Below are 26,641 nucleotides of genomic sequence, written 5' to 3'. Positions count from 1 at the left end.
TATTTATACAGATGTGTCTGAAAAACTCCCAAAATCCTAACTGCTACATGTTGTTTTCTTGTGTTCATCCAGTAGATGTTCTAGTGACATGCTTTAAAGTAGGGAGAGGGAAGGGGGAAGAGGGACAGTCATACTAAGGTGTCTCTGCACAACATAGCAAGCTTAACTAGGCAGAGAGAAGAGCTTTAGAAAATGCTTATGACTCCTTAGGTGTTCCTGAAGAAGTTGAACGTTGATTAAAGGATGACTATGCAACAGATCTGGTTCTTCCTTGTTCACTTACCAGAATTAAAACAAAACTAGGCAGTAAAATAAATAAAATGTATTAAAATAAAAAATGGTATTGTCAGTAAAAATATTTATGAGTTCTGGGGAAGGGAATTGTACAGAAATCTAGAAACTGAATTGCTTTTGGATTTAAAAGGACATTTTTTAACTGTTCATCAAAAGGGTTTTCTCAAACAGGTGAAATAGAATAGTCTTTATGTCTCTCCTAGGAATTTCTCCATTTCCCTATTCTATCCACTGAAGTGCCTTTTTAAAGATAGATAGCAAAATGAACAGTGGGTCAAATGGTTTGTTAATCAAGATAGTTTTTCCTTTTGATCACAAGCTTGGTTACAGAACCACCATTTCAGGGCAGTCATTGCAGTTATATTAGTGATTGTTTATTTGTACTTCAGTGTGGGTTTTGCATTTTCCCTGGCGTACTTTGTGAGTGAAGGTTTACAGAATATTCCATCTTTCAGTAACTGAACTCAAAACTGATTTGGGACTGGCAAATCCCATTATTATAACAAATCCATTACCCTTTCTAGGCTTGGTGTGTTCCTGGACAGCTTGTATTTTGTTGCTGTTTTATCAGTATTTCAGTTTTTTTCAAGATAGTTCAGCTGATAGTTTCAGCATTTAAATTTGGTTACTTCTCTGTTTTGAGTGAAGTTAAACTGTGTGTTCTTTACAGAACAGCTTATACCCTTACATTGTTAGGTTTTATGGCAAAACATAAATTTTTAAGTTTGCACTTTGCTGATGTCATTCTGCGTTACAATTTTCCATTTTGGCTCAGAATGATTGCAGATGTAGAGCCAGACTTTCCCATGGGGTATGTGATTTCTTTGCACCAGTAATTTAGGTCCATTTGACTCCAAGGTGGCATATCTAAGCCCTGGAGGGTTGCTCAAGTGAAAAGGGAGATTTCTGGCAGGCGTAAAAGCTCCTGTCAGTATCATGCCAGCCTTTGACTGTCGCCTCAGTCCCTTAAGGTTGGTAGTAGCTGTTATAACTGCAAAGAAGTCCCACCATAGCTCAAGGGAGTGAGTCCTGTAGGAGTAGGAAGTTTAACATCTATGTCCCCTTTGGCTGTATCAAGTATTCTTGCCCTCTCTGTATGGAATAAAAGCTTCCAGACTTATGGATGGAAAAAACCTCAGGAGCTAATCTTTTTACTAATGCATGCACAGGTCTGACATATTTAACTTTTGTTTTAAAGCTTCTGTACTAGACTTTAAGTGCTCATTGCATATGCACAGAAAATATTTTGTAATTTTCAGAAATGTATTGCTTAATAGTTCTGAAGTGTCTTTAACCTTTATCATTTTACAATATGTAGTTGAGAAAAAGCACAGAGCCAAAATAAGCATCTAAAACCACTGTTAGAGTGCATAGGTGGTCTCATAACTGTGTTTTGTATGAGTGGTGTTTAAGTTCAACAAAGCATGTACCGCACCACATGACCGTTATTTCTTTCCCCCCATACACCTTTTTTAGGAGAGGGGGAAGCAACCTTTGATGTGAAGGCTGAGCCTGTGATAAATACGTTATTAGCTAAAATGGATTTTGATGAGTCACCTTCGGATAATATCAAAAAAGAATTGAGGCTGCAGAATACTATCCCCATAGAGAAAGAACGACAGTGTTTACAAAGCAATGGCTGTTGTATTGGTCCAGACTTCGCAGAAGAAAATATAGAGCAAGAGAAAGAGACGATGATAAAGATAGCTGGAAACAGCTATCTTGTGTCTCCCAACCTACCTGACTTCCATGGCTGTAGTCCTGGTTGGAGCAGTGCTTTTTATGGAGCTGAATGTTTTGATTCAGAAGTTCACAGTTACATGAAAAACCTTGGAAAGCAGAAATCAAGTGAGTCACAAAATATAGATGCTAAAAAAGTGGTGAGTACTTTGACTTAAAATCATTAAGATACCTCTTTACTTGCTGGCTAAAAATATGATAATATTTATTGTGTTATAGTGAGTTGAAACCCCCTTTCTTCTTTTAAATACTGACTCTTAAGTGTTTTAATATCCTCAAGATTTGTGATGTCTTATCAATAAACCGGGGTAAAGGTAGTATTCCAAAATAAAGAGCACTGATATTAAGTTGATAATCACTGACCTACAACCCATCTTCTCTTCATGAAGTTGACTAGAAAAGTACTGTCTGCCATATGCACCAACCCCATGGTGGTAATATTATAGAAAAGAGCTAAGAATGGCTATGACTGATGTGTATCACAGGCTCTTAAGAGGTCTTCCCTCTCACGTGCTTTGAGCCCTTTTCCTTGGTCACAGTGAATTCCCTGACAGCTTCTCACCGTTTACGAGCAGAATGGTTATTTGCTCACATCTTCTCTGGAGATGGCTAATCATCATGATGAATGCAGCCTTGTGCCTTTTAAGCAGCCTGGGGAGCATGGGGAAGCATGGGTAGCAGGGATTGGGTTGTTTTAGATTAGCAAGGTCTTCCATTACCTTAAAAATTATATTGATCACATTTACTTAATTTTTACATTTGTGCATCTATCAATAACAAGCTTCAGTTTGTGAACATTTTTGTAAATATTTGAAGTCCAAAGCCACGGAGTAAGGATAATATATGAAACTGTAGAAATCTATATAGTTGGAGCTGGTTCATGGGAAGGAAAAGGAAAAATTTAGGTAAATGAGTTATCAGTACTGGAAGACCTGTTAGCATAGGGACACCTGGAGTTTTTTTGTGTCCCTAGAACAGTTAGTTGTCTAGTTTGTGTATCCTTACTGTTTCTGCCAGATACATGTTTAATAAAGATGAAGCAGGAGTTGCACTGCTCTTGTTGATTTCCTTACTATGGGCAGTTAGATTAATTTGTTGCTTTATTTTTTAAGTGAGTTTGACAACATAGAACTAAACAGCTGAGAACATGATCTAGACTTCTTTCTTTCCAGATAGACAGTTTAAGTAGCAGTGAATCTATTTACATTCTTTGTTTTGAAGCACAGTGACCTCACTTCAGTTTTCAGTAAAAAATCGTAACTATTTTTCTGTTATTAGGCAAGTTAAAGCCTGAATCACTGAGGATGTTCTACTCTTTTTTTTTTTTACCTTAATGTTCTGGTGTAAGTCTATAGGAGAAAATAGCATGAGAAACTTGCCCTACTATTGATTTGTGTAAAAATAAATAAATAAATATTTTTTTAAAAAAGTTTTCAAGGCTGTCACTCTCAAAAATTTTGATCTACTCAAATTCCTATTTCTGATCCTATGAGGCTGTTTAATCCTATGTAAGCATGCCAGCTAGAGAAAAATGGGCTTGCATACTCTCCCTTACTTGAGGGAGTAATTCTTGACTGAAGAACAGACTTTCACAAGTAGGGAGTTTCATAAGTGTCTAAACAGATTTTTCTGTTTCAAGAGGTAGTCTTTTTTACTTTGAGATTTTACAGACTACTCAGCAATTTAGTTTGATTCAAAAGGATGAATTATCTTCTGAGTTCTTGGCAATTGTTTTCCCTATTTAACAAGCATACAATAAAAATGAAGCAAGACTTATGGTGCTTACAGTCTGCTTTGGAATTTGCTTATGAAATTAATGCATACTGTTATACATTGCTACTATATGCATTAATGCATAAGAACATGTCTAACCCAACAACCATGCAGGGGGCTGGGGGGAAAATAGTTGTGAAGTATCTTTGTAGAAAATGATACTGTGTTTGTGCCCAGTACATTCCACTGGATGAAGATTACTGTTGATACAAAGTGCAATTTGTTCAGTTTAGCAATTATTAAACAATTCATTTAGAGAGCAAGAGAACGCATATTCTGATAGCTGAAAAAGATGCATACTACTCTGAGGATAAGTGAACTAATCTTACTTGTGTTATCTAAAATTAGTGTGAAATCCTAATATCTGGACAGAAATTAGACTCTAATCTTACTGTCTCAGTAATGCAGAAATAGTGTGTGTGCTCTAGCATATGAGGCTAGGTGGACAAACAAGAATAAAATAATTATTTGCAGACAATAGAAGCTTGGTATCTTACATAAATAGTCTTCCTAATTTGTGAGATCCCTTTGTGTCTAAGTTACAAGGAATAAAATTATAAACGGTCATCTTCAATTATGAAGTCAAATTCAGTTTATATTTCACCATTTTCTTCAGAGAAGATTAACAGAAGAATAAATACTCTTGTACAGCACAGAAATGTTTTGGGTGCATTGCAAAAGAAAAGCTGATTTTCACAAAAAAGCATGTATATGCAGATACGTATCTTCTCTGTTGTACTGTTTATATTAAAAGTCTTGGTATACTAGAATATTCAGGTATATAATCTTAAATATTTTTAATAATATATTAAATGTTCTTTAATATTTTTTTTAAAAAATGCTTTTTAAGTGTCTTGTTGCTACAAATTCAACAGAGGACACTTTAAAATATCAGTTCGTTTTTGGCCTTGTGACTATTTTTATTTCTTTCACTACCACAGCCCAAAAACTTGAATCTCTCTGCTGGTGTTACTACAACAATGACTTTCTGTGAAACCCAGCGTCTTCCAAATGTGTTTAAAATCAAAATTTACAGAACCATAATGCTCTAATGGCAGCAATCTTGGACATTTAACCTAAGCAACAAACACCTTACTAAATCCTGCTGGTTTTCCAAACTCCATCAGTCATAACAATTTCTGAAATAAGCTATTAACAATATTGTTTAAATGAGATGAACTGTTACAAGTTTTAAGTGGTCAATAAATATGACAGAGACAGGAAAAAAATATGAAACTGAAATTTATGCTGTTTCAGCAGTCAGGAGACAATGATTCTTAGCTGTAAGGCAATCAATTAACGTGTAGGTGATAAGCAGCTCTACCCAGCTGTCTCTTTACTGCCTGATTCATCAAATAAAACACTACAAATAACTATGAAAATGTATAGCATGGTTTTGTTCTCCATAGCAGCAGCTGACAAAGACCAGTTCATATCTCATTTTGAACAATATGGATGTTGCTGGTACCGCTGATGGGGTAGGATTTAACATTTCTAAGTCCTTGTGTATTGTTTTTCTTGGATGTAGCCAACAGCTGTGTTTGTACAGCAAAGTGCTTTCAGCTAGTTTTATTTGATAATATGAACATTTATACATGTTTTACTTGGAGTACAGATTATTTAGGAAAAAAAATGTGGTCATTAATCATTGGCATTTATGAAATGTTAACACTGTTAACATGTAAACAATGAATAAGAGCTGTGCAAATTTCAAGGGAATGATGCACTGTCCGAACCAAAATACTGAGAAAATAAAATAGTCTCAGTGTGAAAATTAACATGAGTTTTCTGCCAAAGCAGAAGCTCAAAAAAGTTAATTATTCTAGTTGCCAACTTCTCACTGTAAAATCTAGTGGAGAAAATGTGTGTCCCCTATCCAGTCCAGGAGGACTACAAAGTCTAAAGGAAGGCTTGTAAGTGGTTGTTTCAAGCAAAAACGTGGTTTGAGTTGCTAGAGGAAGGTTCTGCGCCTCTTGCAAGGTAGAGCTGTTTGTCTCCACCCAATCCTTCCTTGTTTAAATCATCTGTTAACCTCTTTTATTTCTAAAACCAGTTCCTTGATTAACTATAGTCTAGTCTTCATTGTCTGGCAAGGATTATATCAACCTACTTTTTGCCCCAAGTCTCTGACAGATTTTTAAAAAGTCAGCAATAAAGTTGAGCTGAATATATAGCTTGGCAGTGAAGTTTGCTAAGGCAGTGTTTAGGAGTTAGTATTTCAAAGAGTGAATGTTTAAAGATAGTTAGACATTTGAGCTTAACTACATCTGTCCTGACTTAATGGCCTTACACTTTCATAGGGATAGGCCTGCTTGGTCAGTTCAAGTCTAGTCTGCAAGTGGAACCGAGTACAGAATGAGAGTCTAACCACACAACAAATTACCATTTTGGAGACATACACATCTCATCAATACATTTATCTCTCCAATGAAAATATCCATATGATTCAAATATTTCTGTATTCACCTTCTAAATGCAATTAAACTTATTTAGGTTTTTTTGCTTTTGTATACCTATAAATAGGTTTGAGAACATGCAGGTTCTGAGAAACTCTGCCAGAACACATATTTATTACAGAATTAAATATTCTGCCAGAAAAATAATTAACTTTTCTATTTTTCTACTGGAACCTGTTAGATATTGTCCACACCTTAGTTTGCGATTTAAGATGCAAAAAGTAAAACATTTATTATATGATGAACAATATTAACAATAGGATTGATCAAGCTATTATGATTCAAAACATATGGTAGTATGTACTCTTATGTCTGGAAGGAATGTGAAATAGCTAGCATAAAAAATTAAAAAATTTATGAATCCAGGTGACACTTTCAAATGTTATAAAAATAATAAATGCTTTACTGTGTAGGTGCTTATCAGACAGTTCATTGCAGTTCTTAAGGTTAGCAAACATTAATCTGCATTTAGAAATGTTAGTCCTTAGGCAAGCAAGTATGTCCCCTGCTTCACATCGCCTCTAGTCCAGGAGCTGCTGATTTTGTACCCTCATACAGAGTGCATCCAGGCAAACCAAACCAAGTCTTTGCAGCAGAGCAAGGGAAGGCAGCTACCAGGGCTGCCAGTTCTCCATGGGGAAGTCCAAGTCTGCACTCACAATGAGAAGTGCTTTCTTCTGTAGCCTAATAAGCTCGCTTCTGTTCTCTGGCAGCCCCAAACCTTCACCGTTAGCTTTTGCCCTTTTCCTCTTTGCCCACACTAGGTTTCAGTTATCCCCCAGATCTCACCAGCTACTTTTAAGAGTCTCCACCAAGCTTTGGTGCACTCAAACTGTGACTAGGACATTTTCAGTGAAGGTTTTGCATATTTTGACCACAGTTTTTCCTTTCCCATTCCTCTCCTCTTTTCCCTTCTGCTAATATTCTGCATCCTTTGGTGGAGCTACCCTTCAGCATGTAAAAAAACTCATGCTTCAAGGACAGATTGGAATTTGCAATTTTCCCAAGTAAGCAAAGTCAGTCTATTGTTACTTTGTTCCCTAGACTAAAGAGCGTTCTATAGAAAAGTGTCCTGACAAACGTACTTCAGAGGGAGCAGAACTTGAATGTACAGCTTCATCAAAAATGTCTATATTCTAGACCTATCTAAAATGAAAGATGATACATGGAATAGACTGGGAATTTGTTAGTGACTTCATTGCTACTCACCTGAAGTTATTTAGGGGACAAACCACTTCTGTCCATCAGATTTCAAACATCAAAAAATGGCCACTCTTTCTGATTTCCTTTCTGTGTTCATAGTCTCTCCATTAACTTGGTTTGACTTCAATTGATGAAACAAAAACCAGACCTTTAAGTAAAAGCAAGCAGTTTCCAATTCAGAATCTGGATAATAGCTTTTCTGGGCTTTCACTATTCTTTCTGTGATGCCTATGTAGCAGTCTTTTAAAAATCCATGGGGCTTTTATGACTCTTGCTGCTAATGAACTATGTAGTTAATCCTTCTGAGCTTTTTCTGAAAAAGTGACAGGTTTTTCTCAAACTCAAAATTAATTTCTAGTAAGTCCATCCCATTAAAGCTAACCTATTTACCAATCTGTTGTTTGATATGTTAGCTCTGAGCTATGTGTTTTCTGATCACTCTGCTTGTGGGAGTTCTGTCTGCTGCATTCAGTTAACTTACTCCATTTAAAATGCTGTTTCATCTATCTGGGTCACTGGTAGTTAGCTTAGGACCCAAGTGCAATGCCACCACTCATAAAACACAACATGCATCATGTTTGTTGTTTCATAATAAATCAGAAGCGGAACTCGAAGCAAATGATCCGTTTTTATTGGTTGCTAAAGTAATGAAACCTTTGATATGCAAACAATTATAAATGTTTACATTAAATTTGATTTTATTGTGAGAATCCAAATATACTTTCGTTTCTTTCCATTGCTTGTTATATAATTCTATAGAAATTGTTTAGTTTTTCAATTACGTAAAATGCATAAAAATAAAAATATGTAAGTTGAACTTCAAAATTGATATGTCCTTTATTTATACATCAGTTCTTCTGTCTGCCTTCTGACCTAGTTGTATAATATAATGTAATTATACTTGTTTGGAAACCATTGGTTTCAGTCAAACATTCAGTTCTTGCTGCAAATATAGGTCAGCTGCTTAACAGAGAATTTCTGGGGTCTGCACTGATTTCAGAACCCATCACTTTTAGTTCTGGATGACTTCTGAGTGTAACTTTTAAAAATGCCCTTGAAAACAACCGGATAAGTGCAATTATAACTAAAGGCATATATATATCAACAGATTCAGACAAACTTTAATGCGTTCTCATCATACGCAAACCAGCTCCAGTTCTGAAGTTGTAGAACTGTGGCATTAACTGATGCTTTTCTGGGGACAGGTGATGCCGGCTGTAACTTGCCTGTAAGCACAGGTGTGAAAGATAGTTTTTTCTGGTTAATATCATATTCTTGTCTGTTTGGATATTCTTTTTTTCATATAAAATAATTCTATGCTAAAACTTCACTTTCCTACTAGAACCTTGCATTTACTATTCTGATCAGAAGCCTTTTTCTCTTCAAATAGGAACTAGAACAATTGCTAATGATGGAGACAAAAAATTACAGAAAGACCTTAAAGTTTTACCAGAAACTATTGCAGAAAGAAAGAAGAAGCAAAGGTAAGATTACAGCAACTTGCCAGTAATGAAATGTGTGTAGTACTTTTAAGAAATTTTTTTTTCTGTAAATCAGAATCATTCATGTTCTTATGCTACGTGTTTTAAATCTGAAGGTCCTGAAGCTAAATCTATGTTATCCAAATTGAGAGGACAGCTACAGGAGATGAAATCAAAAGTGCAGTTTCTTGAACTGGCGAAAAAATATGTGCAGGCAAGTCAGACTTTATTCTGCCTGTGTTTCATTTGTCATTTCATTACTGCATCAGTGTAGTTGGCTGCTCAAGTCAGCAAATGAAATGTGAAATGTTTTGTGTCAAAGTGCCAAATTAAGTAGGATCTAAAAGAATTAATAGAATAAAGGTAATTGTTACTAGAATTGTTTAAAAAGGAAAAAAGGCAATTGTATGAAATGTGATTTGGCTTTAAGTTGAGTTGACTGCATTTTGTGTGGATTCCTCTTTATTTTCCTATGGTTTACTTTTTCATGGCTTTGCATCTTTGAGCAGATCATGTATGCAGAGCAGTGGGGTGTGGAATCCTGTGTGCTGCCTACAGTCATTCACAACGGGAGAACTGACACCACGGATGTGACACCTATAGATGAATCGTCATTGCTTCTTTACTATAACATAGAGAAACACCAATGTAATAATCAAAATGGAATAAGAGTTCTGCAGGCCGGTACACCACTTGGTTTAATGGCTTATTTATATTCTAGGTATAGTATATTTTGCACATCCTTAATTGGGATTGGCTTCAGGCATAGTTGCTAATTCAGGAAAAAATAGTCTCCATGATAAATCCTAGTTACTCAATATTGCATAAATTCTCCTCTCTTATATCAAGTTTAATGTTATTTCTGTGAACATTTATTTACAGAAATGGGCATGGAAATGGTAAAAGACAGTCTGATAAGAAATAAGCTAAACTGCTAAGTTTAGATTTGATTAAAACTCAAAGCATTGATAATAAAAACTAATAACTAAACTTTTTTATCCTTTACTTGATGTTTTGCTCTGATAGTTACCATGGAATCAAGGCTTTATGTTACTGCCAGCAGTATAACAATTCTTCAGAACATATAATTTGATAATTCTTATTAATCAGATCTGGATGTGAAAACGTCTAATGTTCTGTTTTACAGATTACTGCCTCAGTCCTTGGGACTGATCAAGATGGAGACTTATCTCAGGCCTTAAATGGGGACAAAGATGTCCTTTAACCTTCAACTAGGGTGAGGGCAGTGTTGTTTTAAGGTACCTTAATAGTACCTACTGTAATAGTATGAAGGATGGAACCTGCCTGAGAGACTCCATCATACTTGTGCCACTGTAGAAGGAGCAACTTCCTCCCAGCTAGTTATCCCAGCTCATCCTGACTCTGAGACCCAGTTACTTATCCTGAGCACTGTTTTTACTGGTAGTTAACATTCTACACAAAGTGAACAAATTGTTTTGGAATCGGAGTTTCCATATTCATCAAAACCAAACTTTCATGGTTAGCTGTAAGCCATCAGGGAGACGTGACAATTAATTCTGTTAAGACCTTGAGAGTGTGTGTGTGTATATATATATAAAAAAAAAATGCACTCATTTTTAAAGTGTATATAACAAGTATATTCTGTTGTTAAAACAGCTACTGCTCTAATTAGAGTCACAGAAAATATTTTCTTCCTTAAACTATCTACTTTTTATGCTGTTGTTACAATAAAAATCTTTTAAAACAACATAAAGTGAGATGATAGAAAAAAGAAAATTGAATATGTTCTTCCGTACTATTTAGAATGTAACTTTTGATAATAATAGAAATGTCAAAGGGGTTCTTCAAAAAATTGCAAGTAGAGAAACTTTTTTTTAAAACAAATTATGCTTTCAGTGTTGGCAATCACAATATTTGATGTGTAAAAAAAAAAAAAAAAATAAAAAGGAATCAAGGTTTTATATAGAGCTTGAAAATGTAAGATCCCTGTTCGTGATATTTTGAGGATTTCTTTTGCTGTTGGTGTACTCTAATGCAAGAAAAAAATATGTTCTTGTTTGTCTGAAGTTTTCCTTGTGCTTCACAGAAATGCATTTTTAGAAGGCTATGTACAGCAGTTTCTCTACACATTTCGCTATTTCTGCACACAAGAAGAATTTTTGCAGTTTCTTCTTGATAGAATCAGCAGCACTTTATCCAGGTACAGTAATTTCCTGTGAAAAATATTATCAGAGCACAGTTGACTTTTCCCCCCAATGGCAAATAGCTGTTTCTGAGAAGAACTACTTAATTAAATTATATGTTGATGTTTGTTTTTGTAAGACTCTCTTGACAAGTGAGAGTGAAACTAGAGCAAGTGCTATATTTGACAATGTGCTTACTTCTTTTTTTTTTCTGAATCTTGAGTGTTAATTTTGCCGGTTGTTCAGTGATGGGTTGTAAGTGCAACCACAGCTTTGTTTCCATAGAGCCATGGATTCTAGAGACATGAAACGTAAAGTACAATCAATACCAAATAATACTTACGTTTTTTTCAACTCTTATTTTTAAATTCAAATTGAATACCAATTTCAGTGAAATTAAGTGCGTTTTTCTTCTCACCAGTGCAAGCCTGGATCCTTCCACATCACTTACCAAAATATGTAACCGCAGTTTCTACATCCTGCAGGCTTGGATTGAAGACTGCTACAGTATAGACTTTGCAACAAATACTGGTCTTTTGTGCACTCTAAAAGAATTTATTTCTTCCAAGGTAAGTCAGAATTTCAGTAGAAGCTTTAAGAAAATAAAAAATCAGTTGAAATCAGTTATGTTATATGTAAGATTGTATTACAAAAAACTGTCCTAATTACAATTAAAGAAAAATAATGCTGTCTTTGACAGCTGTGTTCAATACGTCTAGTTTTGGACAAACATGAATCTTACAACTATATTGTGTCTTGCTTATAATTTATGGGAAATTAAGTTCAATATTCTGTTAACCAGTTTTGCATCTTACAGGTTGCTCCATTAAATGGCTATGGTGAGCACTTGTTGTCATTGCTTGAGGATGCTTCTGCCAGGAAAAGTGGCAGTGCTCATCAGTGCCCCAGCATGGACAAATGTGAAGAGGAGGGCGAGGAGAACAGGAAAACATTACATTCTCTATGTAAAAAGCTCTCAGAAGATGTTTCCAGAAAGGCATGTTTTTAATTCAGACTGCAGTATATGGAGCACATTTCCAAATACTATTTTCTGACAAAAACTAGAGTATCCAGCTTAGGGTCTAGACCCTGATTTAGTAAAATTTATGTACCTGCATTTTAAATTTTCTTTTGAAAGTATCCAAGGCCAGTTCTGTATCTGCAAAAGTCATCTTAAGCCTTAATTGCACCCTGTCAGCTGTTTCAGTAACAATAGATCAGATAATCAAAATTCTGAGAGGAGTTGAACTCTTCATCCTTGATAGTAGCATGTGACTCATAGTTACAAGGAAACATTTTACCCCCTGTCAAACAATAATACTTCTTATTAGTCATGGATCTTTGTAAGTCTGTAAATATAGGAAAACAGTGGGGGATGAGGGGTTTCCTGCTAGAACTTCAAATCTGGCAGCAAAAACTTGTCTGAATTTTTGTCTGTATTTACTGGTTCATATAGTATGCTAGTGAAAAGTAACCCCAGAAGCTGTGGAGCGTACTGTAGGCTTTTCCTGAAAAAAGATCTCTCTACAGAGTGACCAAAATGACATGTGGAAGTCAAACGTATCAATAATGTGACAGTTGAATTTAGAATCAGCTTCTTGGTAAAGATGCAATATTCCATGGGGTATAATGGGGATTCAACCAATATAGGACACGCAGAATAGAGAAATATGGGCTTATTTTATTGTCACTGCATCATAATGATACTGGAAGGTGGAAGAAGGGAAAATAATGGAAAAACAAATGTTTCTTTGGAAAGGGCTGTTTGATTCTAAGCGAAAAGAGTACAAGAAATAGTAATATATAGTAAGAAGTAAAAGAAACTTCAGAATATAAACTACTTTATGGCAGCAAGCTTGAATACACAGAACTTTCAATTGTTGATTGAGATCTGCTAACATGCTCAGACTCATCAACTTTTCATATTATATTAGCTTAAAATAACAATGTTGAATAAACAAATTAGTGTCTGGGCTAACCTTGAAGATTAGGTGAAGAGGTTTGCATCTGCAAAGGTATTTCTCTAACAAAACATTCCAGAAAGTTAAATCAAGGGGAAACGTGTTTGCTTTAGAGAAGTAGCTTTACTTTTTTTCCTTCTACAGAACTTTAACTGGAAACTTTGCAAAAGTACGGGACCAATTGCACAGCATCAGAGAGAGCGACTGTGCACTATCTCATCAGTTTTGCCAAAGCCATGCTATAACAGTTTTACAGAATTCCCAGTCTCCTTTGCTAAAGCAGACGAAGTGGGACCATATCTCTTATTAGAATACAGTGCGCAACAGCTTTGTTGTCAGCTGACATTACTGCAACAGGTACAAAGGACTACTTTTACTTGGAAGTACAAATAATATTTATCTTCTTACTTTATACTTAGCCTCCTTTCTCAACTGTTTACCAACCCTGTTTCAAGCTTATTTCTTACAATTTCATAAAACTTTGAATTAAAATAATCTCTTTTTCTCTTGAGATCTCTACAGTAAAATTTAGAATGGCTAACCCTATCCTTAGGCTGTGACCTCTCTGATAAATTTGCTGAAGGCAGGAGGGGGAGGGGGAACCTCTGTCATTTTTATCCCTGAGCATTTTAGAACTGCTTGATCTAACAACAGATATATCTTGCTCTTTTTGTTTAGGAAGTATTTCATAAATGTCATCCAGTACACTTTCTAAATTCAAGAGCACTTGGTGTTAAAGACAAATGTGTTGCTGTCCAGAAGTAAGTTGCTCATTTTAATTGCCCTTCTATTCTGTTGATGCACAGTAACTTTGTGTTACACGTTTAATACGTCCAGGATGAGAGGAACATTTTAAATAATATCGTTTTGACAGACTAGATAGTCTGTTTACATAAGTTTTTGGATTTCAGGAGATTTTATTCCATGTGTATTTATATGTACCCGTGCACATATATATATGTGGTAGGTCACATTTGCGAGGTGATTTCTCTGAAATCTAAAGTGGGTCAGGCCAAAATATTTCTGAAGACTTATATTAGGAGCATTGCTTCAGGGATTTTGGTTTTGTCAAGAAAAAATTGCAATGGTTTCTGAAACAGCCTACTTGATAACACCTGCATGTACATTATATACATACCTGTGTATGTATATAAAATCTCAGTGACCATTGCAGAATCACAGAATAGATGAAGTTGGAAAAGACTTCTCAAGATTGTGTAGTCCAATCCCCCTGCATTCAGCAAGGTCAACTAGAGAAGGTTGCCCAGGATCGTGTGCAGTTGGGTTCTGAATGTGGATAGAGACTCCATAGCCTTTCTGTGCAATGTTCATTTTGTACTGTTAGGTAGATGAAGTATCAGTATTCACAGATACATAAGAATTTTCCTATAATTATTAAGAGTAGTTACCAACCTATTTAAACTACTTGCTAAATAGTAATTAATGTTTTCATCCAGCCACATGGACCTAATTATATTTGATTATGGTCTACTTCTTACATACTTGGTGAATTCAGCCAGCTTCTAATTAGTACTTGTTAATTGCACTACCTGTAGTAGACTTTTCTGTCTAAGACAGGGAATGAGCACCTAAAGCAGCTCATCTGGTACAGATTGTTAAATGGCAGAGGCTAAATCAGCTGGTTTATACTGATTTGGAGTTCAGACATGGGAAAACAAACTGTGGTGCCACTAGGTATCAGGCTCGATTTCTTACCTGGCTGCAGTTTTTAAGGAGTTTGGATTTCTGGCTATTATTTTGTGTCAAATTAGATGGTTTGTTTTATTCAGTAACAAGTGATGAAGGTGTCTTTATGTACAGAAATGTATACTGCATATGCCTATCTTGTAATTGCATGTAATTATCTTGTCATTATAAGGAAGAAAAAGTAACATAGCTCACTATTTACCTTGTAAAAGATTATAAAATCAAGACTGCAAAATTATTTTAACTGGTTAGAAACTGTCATCTTAACAATCAAGATTTTCTTTGAAAATCCAGAGTCAGCATGGGTTATTTTTGCTTTTTTTTCCATTCTCTCCACAGAGCTGTTTCTACTGAGACAGTTCCACTTAAAGTCTGTAATCTATTTCTGTCGAAGTGCGTACAAGACCAGTACCTTCTACAATTATTAAGAAATGCAGACAGTATCAGCACCTGGGTTGCTGCTGAAATTGTAACATGTCATACGTCTAAGGTTTGTCATTGTTTTATTGTATTATTAATTATGAAATGGTTATTTATTTGTTATTGTAAATGAGTTGCTATGTAGCAAAGCTGCAAGAAATATTCCGAAATACACCTATGAGTGGGCAGTTAACAATTTGGTTTGTTGTCACAAGGAGGATCTTTGATGTCTTGGATGTTTTGTAGTAGCAGGTGTCACAACGTAATAGAATGTAAGAAATGGATTGCCTGAGGAGAATAGATGTCAGACTTTAACAAGGACACCTCGGTGACAGGAAAGAGAAAACTTTGTGTTGGAGGAAAATGTTACTACAGTCAACAACAAAAAAAAATTGCTAATAAATTCAGAAAGAAAATGCATCTCTCTTCCTTCTCATTTAATTTTATTATGTAGATTTACTACATATATTTAGTATATCTTAACTTTTTTATATATAGTATATCTTAACATTTTCTTTCAGCTGCAGGTGAGCTTGTTATCAAAATTTCTTCTTATAGCAAAGTGCTGCTATGAACAAAGAAATTTTGCTACTGCAATGCAAATACTAGGAGGCCTGGAAAATCTTATTGTACGACAGTTACCAGTAAGTTTGGGACTCTGTTCTGTAACTATTTTGCTTAACATAAGCATGTTCCAATATGGACATTAATGTGAAAAACAATTTTTTTTATTTTTTTATTTATTGTAAGGCCTGGAAAATTTTACCTGCAAAAGTTGCTGAAATAATGGAGGAACTCAAGGCTGTTGAGGTACAGTATAAAGTCTTTAATGTAAAAATGCTGCTTTGGGGTTGGGTAAGATGCAAGATCTGCTTAAATGGGTGCCTCTGCAGGATGAAAGCCATAATTATTACTTTGTATTATGAAGGAAATTTTAATTTGATTTAAAACTGTTGACTCTTAATCTGAGAGTTTACATTAATTTTCATCTCAGTATTTCTCAAAAACATATTCTGTGTGACTAAAAATCAAGAAGGAAATTTCAAAGCAAGCTAGGACATTAGATACACTTTTTCTGATGATTTCTGCAGGAGCTTTGTGGCTGTAATCTGTTTTGAAAAATCTTAAATGTTTATTTTATCACAGGCATTCTCTTACTGATCTATCCAATTTTGAATCGTAGTGTGAAGTTCTAAAATGTAATTTTGGCTGTGATTTAGAACAAATAAAAATTATGTATGAAGTGTCTTGATTAAAATTACTTTTTTTATTTCTGTACTTTAAAATGTTTGTCACCAGATTAATTCATAGTATTATCAATGTCAAAAGTTAAAATTCATGACAAATAAATAGGTAGTGCTAAACACCTGAAGTGGAGAACTTCTTGTAACACCTGCCCCGATAATTAACATGAGATTTATCTGTATGCACTTTTAAACTAGGTGTTTTTAAAAAGTGACAGCTTGTGCTTGATGGAAGGAGAAAGATTCAAAACACTTCCAACAATTCCATCAGCCCATGTTTTGGCTATGCATGTCCAACAGCTTGAAACCGGAGGATTCACAATGACAAATGGAGCTCACAAGTGGACTAAACTTAGGTAATTATTTTAATTATGTATTTATGCCACCTAACTTTTTAAAATAGAGTATTGTCTAATGGGGTAATGAGAGCTAATGCAACATTTCACAGTTAGCAGTTCAAGTAGTTTCAGTCATTTTGACATCTAACTAATGGGACGTATACTATAGAAGAGAAATGCCTTTGAATTTCCTTTAAAGTTTGGGGTTGGGGGAGGGTTGGTGGTGGGGTTTTCAAAACAAACTAATCTTTTTTACCATATTCTCTTTCAAGAAATATTGCAAAAGTTGTGAGCCAAGTTCATGCATTTCAAGAGAATCCTTACACATATACACCAGATTTCAAGCTGCAGTCTTACCTCAGGCAAAGAATAACTCATTTTAAAGACGCAGACATTTCTGCCTTGGCAGCTGACAACTGTGCCAACTTCCATCAGATACCAGCAGAAAAACATTCTCGAAAAATTCAGGACGCATTGCGCAGAATGAAGGCAACATTTCAGTAATTATTTACGTTTTATCTGTTCTATTCCAAGTGTAGACTGTAAAACTGGATTAAGCTGACTTCGTTTCCTGGACCAATTCCCAAGCAAATACTTAAGTGACTTAAAATACTATCTCAAGTTGAAATGGTTATATTTGTTAACATGGAATTATAAAATGGTGACTAACGAGATTTGAATCCCTGGCAACTGGATGACAGGTCAAAAGAATAAAAATAAAGATAGAGTATAGATTAAAAGAACGATTAATTTTGTCACTGTTCTTTAGCATAAAAAAACAATTAGCCCACAAACAAATATCTAAAAAATACTGTGGAAATAAGTTAAAATTACAGCTTCTGTTGCAGTTAGCCTAGGAGAGTTCAAAATACAGTTCATTAAACATTGAGTATATTTTTATATAAACACAGTACACTTGTATCCTGTCATAGTGTGCATATAATTCAGGGACACAGATCCTCTGCTATGCTTTGACTGTTGGTGTATATTGTTTTTATGTTGTGTATTATGAAAACTATAATTGACTTAAATAATTGGCCATCTTTTTCTTCAAGCATACTAAGGAAGAAGAGGAATGCCATGCTGCAACTTTTCTTTGTTTTGGCTTTAATGTCATCAAACTAACCTGTTTCCAAATCGAAGAAAGATCTGAATCTAAATATTACCAATTTGTTGCTCTGCTTCTGCCCTCATGACCTTGTGAAACAGTAAATGTGAAATTTCTGTATTCGGCACAAGAAATCACTTTGCCAGTTTGTGTACGTATCTATGTGTGCACATTTGATTATGGCTTTTGCTCCCAAGGTTGCTTTTGTAGATTGCAGTGCTTCAGCAGTGTAAAATAGAAGATAACTGTGTGAAATTTGGATCTGCAACTTGTAAAACTTTGGTGCTAACCTATTTATAGAGCTTATACTTACAAGACTTTCTAAATGGCAATGAAATGTGATGCTATTGATAAAAAGCTTATTGAGCTACCCAGGTTTATGCAAGGTCAAAATGTTAAGGCTACAAATTAGTTACAAATAGAAATATTTTGACCAGAGGGAGCAACAGTAGTATTGGAAGGGAAGTGGGGAAGGGCAAGAAACAGCTAAAATGAGCTCTGTCCTGAAAGTGATTTGCTAGAACTGTGTTTAAAAAGATTGGAAAAAGAAAATATTTTGAGAGATGTGAAGAGCAGATGTGAACTAATTGTCTTGGCATGTTTTAGTGGTAGAGGAAGATAATGATATAAGAAGTGGGAATGTGCACATCTCTAGTATTTTGCAAATTGTACTATTGTATTTGACAGAAATGCATGTGCACATGTTAAACTGCAGATTTTTCAATGCTTAAGAGAAAGCTTCTTTTCTCTTGTCAATAATGGCAATATATACATCCCAGGCCACCTGCTTCTCATCTTCCTCGATCAAACACAGCGTATGTCCATGCTTTCCAGTTACTTTTTCATACTAATATATTAATACCAGACTAACTTTTGTGCCCTTATTGGTTTAAAAACTGGAGAACTTGGTCCTCAACAGGGTTTTCTTGCATTTCTTCTACTTCTAAGATGATTTATTTTGTTATTTACCGTATGTAGGTTTAGCATGTCATTAACTGTAGTATTCTGACTTACCCTTAAGCAAAAGGTGTTGCTATTTCTCTAAAAATTGCCAAATACTAAAACATTTAATCTTTACCTCCTATTTTTATATAATGGAGTGATTTAAGAATGGTAATGATAACTTTATCTTCAGACATACACTTCACATATTTGATCTACATGTGTTTATTTTAAAGAATTGGGGTTTTAGTAGTTATTTGGTTTTTTCTCAATTAAAAATTGCCATTCCCTTAAAGCCACGCCTTGCCTTTGAAAGACAGTAAAATTTAAAGTAGCATAAGATTTACTAATGTAAAACTTGCTAATCACATGATCTTAATAAATTCATTTTATATAGTTGCCAGTTAGACTGTTGAAATTGCTTTTTGGGATTTACTTATTTGTATTTTGCACTCATGATAGTTATCTCTTATGTTTCTTACAGTTTTATCAGGATTTAAAGGAACTACTACATCTAGAAAATATTATGTTTCTTCTATGACAATAACTGGTGCTATGCAAGAATTTAAAAATCATCTTGTCTTCTGTGTAATGCTTCAGTCTATCATTTATATTGCTATAAATGCATAGTACTGGGTTATGGTACTACTTTAGGATGTTTTCATCAATCAGATATTTAAGATTTTGTATTTAGACACCACCTCACAACAACTAATATAAATAGCTATTGAAAAAAAAATCCCTCTTTTACAGGGAAACTGATTTGCTTTTTCCATGAACACCGATGTATGCACATCTTATGTGACACAGGTTTGAGAATAAAGTTTTGTCTAGCATTTAACTGTACTGCTTATTTATGATTAATAAGCAGGAAGTGTTGGGCTAAAGTTTTCTCTCTTTGTGGGGAATGGCCTTTTAAAAGAAATCACAGGACAAAATATATCAAAGAAGCAAGTTGCATTGTATCTAGCTGGCAAAAAATTATTGGCATCAGTGATTGTATTGCATAACTGAGGGACTATGCAGTCTGGTCCCATGTTTCCATTCCAATACCAAACTAGAATGTTTGGGGAAAAAAAAAAGAGTTTGTTCTTTAAGCCAGAATTGTCACCAGCTGTCCTAGTTCTTCATTTTTTCTACACTTACCTCATCTTGGTTTTATGTTGTTTATTTTTCAAACAGTGACCCATGGAGCTTCTGAAATGAAGTCTGCTCCTTGGGACCCTTTCCAGTTGCTCTGTGCATTGGTGCTCTTTCTGTGTCCCTTTGCAGGTGTCTGTCCCCAGGACCCCTGGGGTTTTCAGACCTCCTGCTAGAGAGTTGGGAGCTGTGTCCCAGTTACACTAGCTGTGTTTGAAAGCAAGTTTCCAGCTCCAACACCTCCAGAAGCCTGCCAGGAAACAGGGATGAATTCAGTTGGGTCTTAGGAACTATTCCATAGAAGCCCAAACCAAGAAGCTGGAAAATATTTTGTGAATCAACACTGATTCATGATTCTGACAAATTTCTTTCCTCAGAAATTTTTCAACCACTTCTAAACTTTGCTTTTACGGTTTTCTACATTATTCCTTTATGTATTAGATTGGTTTCATAAGCATTGCTGAGACTCATAACTTCTGTGAGCACTGTATATGATTTGCAAAAATTAAAATTTTAGGAAATCTGTCTCTAAATAACAAATTAATAGAGGGAAGCTAACAATTTTTCAGTGTTAAACATATGGTTGATTGTTTCAATCCTTGATATTACAATGAGGGAAAGAGTGCAGATGATTTTTTTTTTTCCTCATACTTGCTTAAATACAATCTGAAGCATATCCTCATTTAAATTACATGTTGTGTTCTGTTTAAAATTTTCCTTTTTATTTCCAGAAAGTCTTTCTCAAAACATGCTTTATAAATAATAATTTTAAAACACGTGTTGAACTTTAGAAGGAGTCTCGAAGATTGGAAATGCAGGTTTGAACAGTATTTGAAAACTCTAGCCCCATAAATCAAGCTTAATGGAGTGGTCATCTTTGAGATTTGCCTTACTAACAGGTATTCTTCATCTATAAATATTTTTCTTGTCTTCATTTAGTTATTATAAATGTAAGAAATTTTCAGATAGTCATTTTAACTGTCCCCACTAGTTTACATTTTAAAAGTTTTTTCCCAAGAGATCTTGTACTTATTCTAAGAACCAATAAATTACTGATTTGTGGTGGAAGATTCTATTGGAGTTTTTTGTGATTTCGTACTCTGACAACCCTTTAAAATACATATGAGAATGAACAATTCCACCTTTCCAATCTTTATTTAAAAATTCCTGCAGCAAGAAGTTTGAAGGACTTTATGTGGCTGTTTTTAATCTATCAATGAGTGACAACAACCCCTGCAGGCTAGAAACTTTGATTTTCAGAATCTTCTCCCTTTGTAACGAGAAGCTCTTTACTGCAATGTTTGGGGAAGGCTTTTAGCTATTATGTGGCAGTTCTTTGTGAATGACCTGAAAGTATGCCAGGGCAGCTTCAGCCTGGCATTATTTTCGTGTGCTTCCTGTTCAGTGGTATTTCAGTGTCTCATGCAAGTGGAATTGGCAGTCACCATATTACATCAGGCCACTGCAGTAATCTGGACTAGGATCTGGTCTTTGCATCAATTTATTTATTCCTTTTTGGTCTAATGTAAATTATGCCTTTGTAACTTGCCTAAAAGGTGGGAGTTGAATATCTGTCTTGTAGATCTGTCCTGTGTCTTAGCTGTAAGATTATTTTATTTCTTGAGTCCTTCATTCTAATACTAGGGTTGGTCTTGTCCTAATGTTGATATTACATAAGTGAAATACATACTGGTTTTAGATACTAAAATAGATACTGTGTTTTAAACTGTTAGAACTCAATTGTCATAATGAAATTAAGAGCTTAGGGTAGTGAACAGTTTGAGTTGCCATTATCAAAGAAATATAATTTGGAAAGCTTGACTGGGCATGGGTGAGCCTGAGCGTCAAACTCAGAATTAAAATCTCTGCAAATAGGTGCTTATTTTTGATCATGTCTCATAAAGCTCATAAACAATAACAGTAGTATAATTATTCACTTAAGTAACAGATGTGCAATAAGGTTCTTGCAAACAAGGTAGGGAAACGGGTCTACAAAAAACTGCTAAATGGCAGATCCAGCTTTGTGTGGGTAATCATAGAGTGGTTGACAGTGACTTGTTATGAAAATGCAAGGTTGTGTCCAGTAATGTTCTGAAGTGGTCTCCCTGCATTCGGTCTTACTTCATGCCTCCATTGACATGCTCTAGTTTTTGAAGATGACACAAATCTGTGGGGCTCTGCAGGCATGCTGAAGAAGATTAAATATTAAAATTATCTTGACAACTTGGAAAAATGATACACAATAACATGAAGTATCTTGCAGAGACATATGCGAAGTTGCAGGATAATCAGCTGCACAAGCATAGCCTAGGATTACTGGGGTTTTGTGGAAAAGGGAGGATAAAGAATAGTCATTTATGCTGGGGAAGCAGTGTCTTGAGACATCCCCTCAAGGAATCTCCTAATTCTCTATTTCTTGATGCAGGGAACTGAAAGGGCAAAAGGCTTGACAGTAAAAAGTCAAAAAAGAACAGATGACTCCTGAGATGAGTATATAGATCCACAGACATTAGCAAAGTAACTTTTCTCCATGAAGGTAAACTGCAGGACAAAGATGGGATACGTCTGTTAAAGACCATTGTTGGGAATATAAAATCCCCCAAATTAGTTTATTTAAATAAAAGATAATTAACCAAAAGACTGAAACCTAGAGAAGGCAACTGCAATAGGTCACCAAACACATAAGGTGAGATAGCTAACAAATTACTGCGTATCTTAGGCTGCATCTAAAACTGCAAGGACAATGTATTCTGAAATACCACCGATAGTCCCTCATTTTTTTGTTTGTCCAGACCAAAGGACATACTGCAGTACACTGTGTTTCACATCCCTACCCATACCACTTGCTTGCGCATCCCTCTCATGATAGCCAGGATGTGCTTTGGTCTGAGCCTGGCATGAGGACAGTTTAGATGTGGCTTTGGGTGTCTAAGCTAGTGCTGGGAGCATGGGGAGTAATGGGAAAAAGCTAGACCTGTAGTACACAAAATGTTGTGGCAAAGTATTGGAGGGAACAAGCACGTGGAAGGAAGGAAAGACAAGGGGAAAGAATACAAAAATGTATGTCAAAAATGTATATAGTTGTTTTAAAATCTAAAGACAGGCCTACATATTTTTTTCTGTGTTTAAATTAAGACAGCTAGGTGTAGTTACAGTATGGGGTCTGTAACTGATCATCAGCCAGAAAGAGAGTATGGAAACTTCATTTGTACCAATGGGCTACTATTTAAGATTTTACTGTGATAAACTAGTTGCAAATCTGAAGGTGGAAAGCAATCAAGATGAAAGTTACCATGAGACAACAAAGTTCATAATTCAAAAGAAAGAAAGGGATGAAAGAAGCAGAATAACAACAGTGGTCTTCAAAAAAGCAAACTTCAGTAAACTCAAGGAATTGGTACATGAGGTCCTAGGGAAGGAATTCTAAGGCAAAGAGAAGTTCAGGAGAGCTGATAGTTTCCAAAAATGTGTCTAAAACAGTCCATATTTTAAGTATAACAACAGTCTATCTTCACGCAGAGGAAAGAAGACTTGGTAGAGCAGTGTGGCTGCATTAGGGGCCCATCAATGACCTGAAAAACATCAAAAAAGAATACTGAAAAAAGTAGGAACAAGAAGGCTGCATTGGCAAGAACAAATATAAAAGAACAGCACAGTAGGCTAGGAACAAAAGTGGACAGACAAAATGCTATTGCCAGTAAGGGAAAAGCAAAACAGTAAAAATGGATTCTTAAATAATCTTCTGTTATACAAATAAGCGTTCTCTGCTTACCAGAAGAGGAGAATAAATATCAGATGGTGCAAAAGCCTGAAGTGCTTACTATTTCACTTCCTACCCTCTAATCAATGTTTATCATGATCAAAATTAACCAGGAAACAGGAATGCAGGTCAGAAAGCTAATTACATGTATTAGAACATTAAATTCTGATTGAATCTGCTCTATAATAATGAGCAAAACTTAAAAAATCTTGGAACAATTATATTTTTGACTGAGGAGGAATGAGTGTGTTCCCCGCAAACCAGAAAATAATATTAAAAGTGGGCAAGAGCACAGTAATGAGTGGAAAGGTGAGGTAAAGAGAATGGCTTGGGGAATCTGATGAACTTTGGTACTAGAAGAGTTACTGAAAAAGCTGTCTAAAAATCTGCAAGCATAGAGACTAATTTAAAAGGCTAACATGCATTTGTCCATAAAATAATTTTTAAATAACCTAATGGTCTCTTTTGTCAGGCTAATTGTCCCAATAGATAAAAACAAAATATTGTATGTTAAAGTCAATAAATCCCTTGACAACAGATCTACCTGACCTGATTATATGTTAGGTTGCTAAGATCTGGATGATGCTACTGTAAGGTAGATACACAACTAGTTAATATATCATTTCAAAGGGTAATTACCTGTGTTAAACTGTGAAAATAAATCAGGTGGCATGTAGTAGGGGGAGGACTACCCATATGTTGCGAGTGAAAAGCAGCTGCAGATCCCTTGGGGACCAGGCACAACACTCAGTAAAGTGAAAGCTTTGGCTTTATCAAAAGCACAGCATTACCCCAGGAATCTTGGGGCACTGATGCAATGGAGCCCTGCTCAAGAGTGAAGCTCAAGGGGAAGCACCACAAGAGTGAGTAATAAAACCTGTGCTGATTAACATATCTTACGTATGCAATGTCCTGGTCTGCTCATTAGTAAACTGATGTAATGCCGGTGCTGTTGTCTGAATTCTGAGATCCACAGCTGGCCTTCACCTTGGTACCCCGCAGATGGCGGGGAAGTGACCTATCCTGGTTTACTGTAACAAGACAAAACATGCCCTGATGAGGGAGGCGAGCTATCCTGGGTTACCATAACAAAGTCTTCTCATACCCTACATGGCATAATTACAGGTGGGGCCTGGATCCAACTATGGGATTTTTACTAATGAAATATAAGGTGGGATGAAAAGCACGCTTATGCAACATACAAGATAGAACTCACAATAATCATGATGATGGTTTAAATCTAAGCTCTAAGTCTTACGTTTCTGAAGGATAACTGCAGAACTTAAAAAAAAAAAAAATAATCTGAGGACCATAATGGATCACAAACCAAATATGAATTCATGTGTATAGAGGGTTTTTTAAAAAAAAGGAGGGGGAGGGAAGACCTGAGGTGTACTGAAAGAGAGACATATATGACAGAAAGTAATTATCATGCTCTTTTTGGCACTGGTGAAGCATGAGCAAGAATGCTTTACCCTTTAGGCACCGCACTTAAGATACATACAAGCAAAATGAAAGAGAATAGAGGACTGCAATAAAAATATGTTTAGAAAACAGAGAAAGACTGAAAGAATTGGTCTTATGTAGACAAGATTAGATTAAGCAGGACTGTGTGTGTGAAATGTTGCTGTAAAAAGTTGTAGTAGCTACAGAGTGAATTTTCTCCATGCTCTGCAAAGTTTAAGTCAAGCAGTTTTTACATTGGAAAGCTTCATGTGAAGCACTGGAATAGTTACTCACCTGTAACAAACCTGTAGGATCCCCTTTCCTGTAAATTTGTAAGAACGGATCAGATAAAACTGTCAGAATTGCCCAGGCCCACTTGGTCCTGTCCCTGGGAAGGTAGGACTCAGCAAAGATCTTCAGTCCCTCTGAGTTCTCAGTAAAGTAGAATGGGCACAAATTCAAATACTTACCTGCAATCAGGGAATGCAATTTGGTTATTAATTTCATTGTATTCCAGTCACTTTAATTTTCAAGGTTTTATTTACATTTTTCCACTGATACATAGCAAAAGAGTAGGTGTTGCCAGGGTGTGCGTTACTAGAACTTATGTAAAAAATGTTATAGAGGGATACTGAATTTCCATTATGTACATATGTTAATGCAGTGAAAAAGTGACTTTGTTCTAAAAGCAGCAGAGAGGTAAAAGCCCACCATGCACATCCATGTGTTGGGGAAGGGTGGAAAGCAAGGCTTGCCAATCAGCTGCCAAGAACTGAGTCATCATCCCTCAAGTTATTTAGAAGACGTGTAGATGTGGTGCTTAGGGACATGGTTTAGTGGTGGACTTGGCAGCGTAAGGTTTACGGTTGGACTCGATGATCTGAAAGATCTTTTCCAACCTAAACGGTTCTCTATCACTGCTACAGCTAAACTTCTGCAACGTTTTTCCCTTTGTGAGTTCCCTGGATGTGAAGTCTTAATACAACCAGAAGGTGGCACAAGAGACCCTTGCAGCCTTTCAGATGTACATGCCGCACTATGAGCAAAGGTAAATGTGAAAGACGATGGGTGTGCCCATTAGAAACAGGCAAACACGAAATGGCAGAGATTTTTTTTGTATATTCCATTTTTAAAACGAACATGTGTTTACATTCAGCTGCTCCCTTTAATCTTTTAGAGAAACGCATGCACACACAACTTCATAATTTTAAATCTTAATTACCTCTGTCGATGTGTAATGCACTCATTTGTGTAAAACCAGTCAAAGGAAGTACGCTGTATTGCTTGGAGGAAGCATAGACATTGAATTACACATTACAGGGGCAGTGTTAAGCATCTTACCTAACTACATTCCTCTCTTCACCCACTATAGCCCAGCTTTTCCCTTGTCAGTAAACTGAGGGGGGATGTCAGGACATGTCTGTGCTCTGTTTAGGGATGCAGTGAAGGTAGACAGACATTTG

At 35.6% G+C, this 26,641-nt stretch overlaps 1 protein-coding gene across 1 annotated transcript in view; it reads left to right on the top strand.

The window, feature by feature from the left end:
- KNDC1 (kinase non-catalytic C-lobe domain containing 1) overlaps window positions 1–21,040 on the top strand; it is a 70,468-nt gene extending 49,428 nt beyond the window's left edge. The window contains exons 17-30 of the mRNA XM_074875012.1: window positions 1,771–2,174; window positions 8,857–8,950; window positions 9,064–9,161; window positions 9,457–9,668; window positions 11,016–11,129; window positions 11,534–11,681; window positions 11,930–12,109; window positions 13,218–13,430; window positions 13,752–13,834; window positions 15,120–15,270; window positions 15,722–15,844; window positions 15,951–16,010; window positions 16,643–16,800; window positions 17,055–21,040. Of these exons, the coding sequence (XP_074731113.1) occupies window positions 1,771–2,174; window positions 8,857–8,950; window positions 9,064–9,161; window positions 9,457–9,668; window positions 11,016–11,129; window positions 11,534–11,681; window positions 11,930–12,109; window positions 13,218–13,430; window positions 13,752–13,834; window positions 15,120–15,270; window positions 15,722–15,844; window positions 15,951–16,010; window positions 16,643–16,800; window positions 17,055–17,286 (2,270 nt within the window). The 3' untranslated portion in view covers window positions 17,287–21,040. The remainder of the gene's footprint in view (window positions 1–1,770; window positions 2,175–8,856; window positions 8,951–9,063; window positions 9,162–9,456; window positions 9,669–11,015; window positions 11,130–11,533; window positions 11,682–11,929; window positions 12,110–13,217; window positions 13,431–13,751; window positions 13,835–15,119; window positions 15,271–15,721; window positions 15,845–15,950; window positions 16,011–16,642; window positions 16,801–17,054) is intronic.
- The last annotated feature ends 5,601 nt before the right edge of the window (window positions 21,041–26,641 follow it).

This window comes from Strix uralensis, chromosome 7 (assembly GCF_047716275.1).
Source record: "Strix uralensis isolate ZFMK-TIS-50842 chromosome 7, bStrUra1, whole genome shotgun sequence".
Lineage (NCBI taxonomy): Eukaryota > Metazoa > Chordata > Aves > Strigiformes > Strigidae > Strix > Strix uralensis.
The sequence above is the reverse complement of the archived record's forward strand: the minus strand, read 5'-3'. Positions and strand labels throughout refer to the sequence as shown.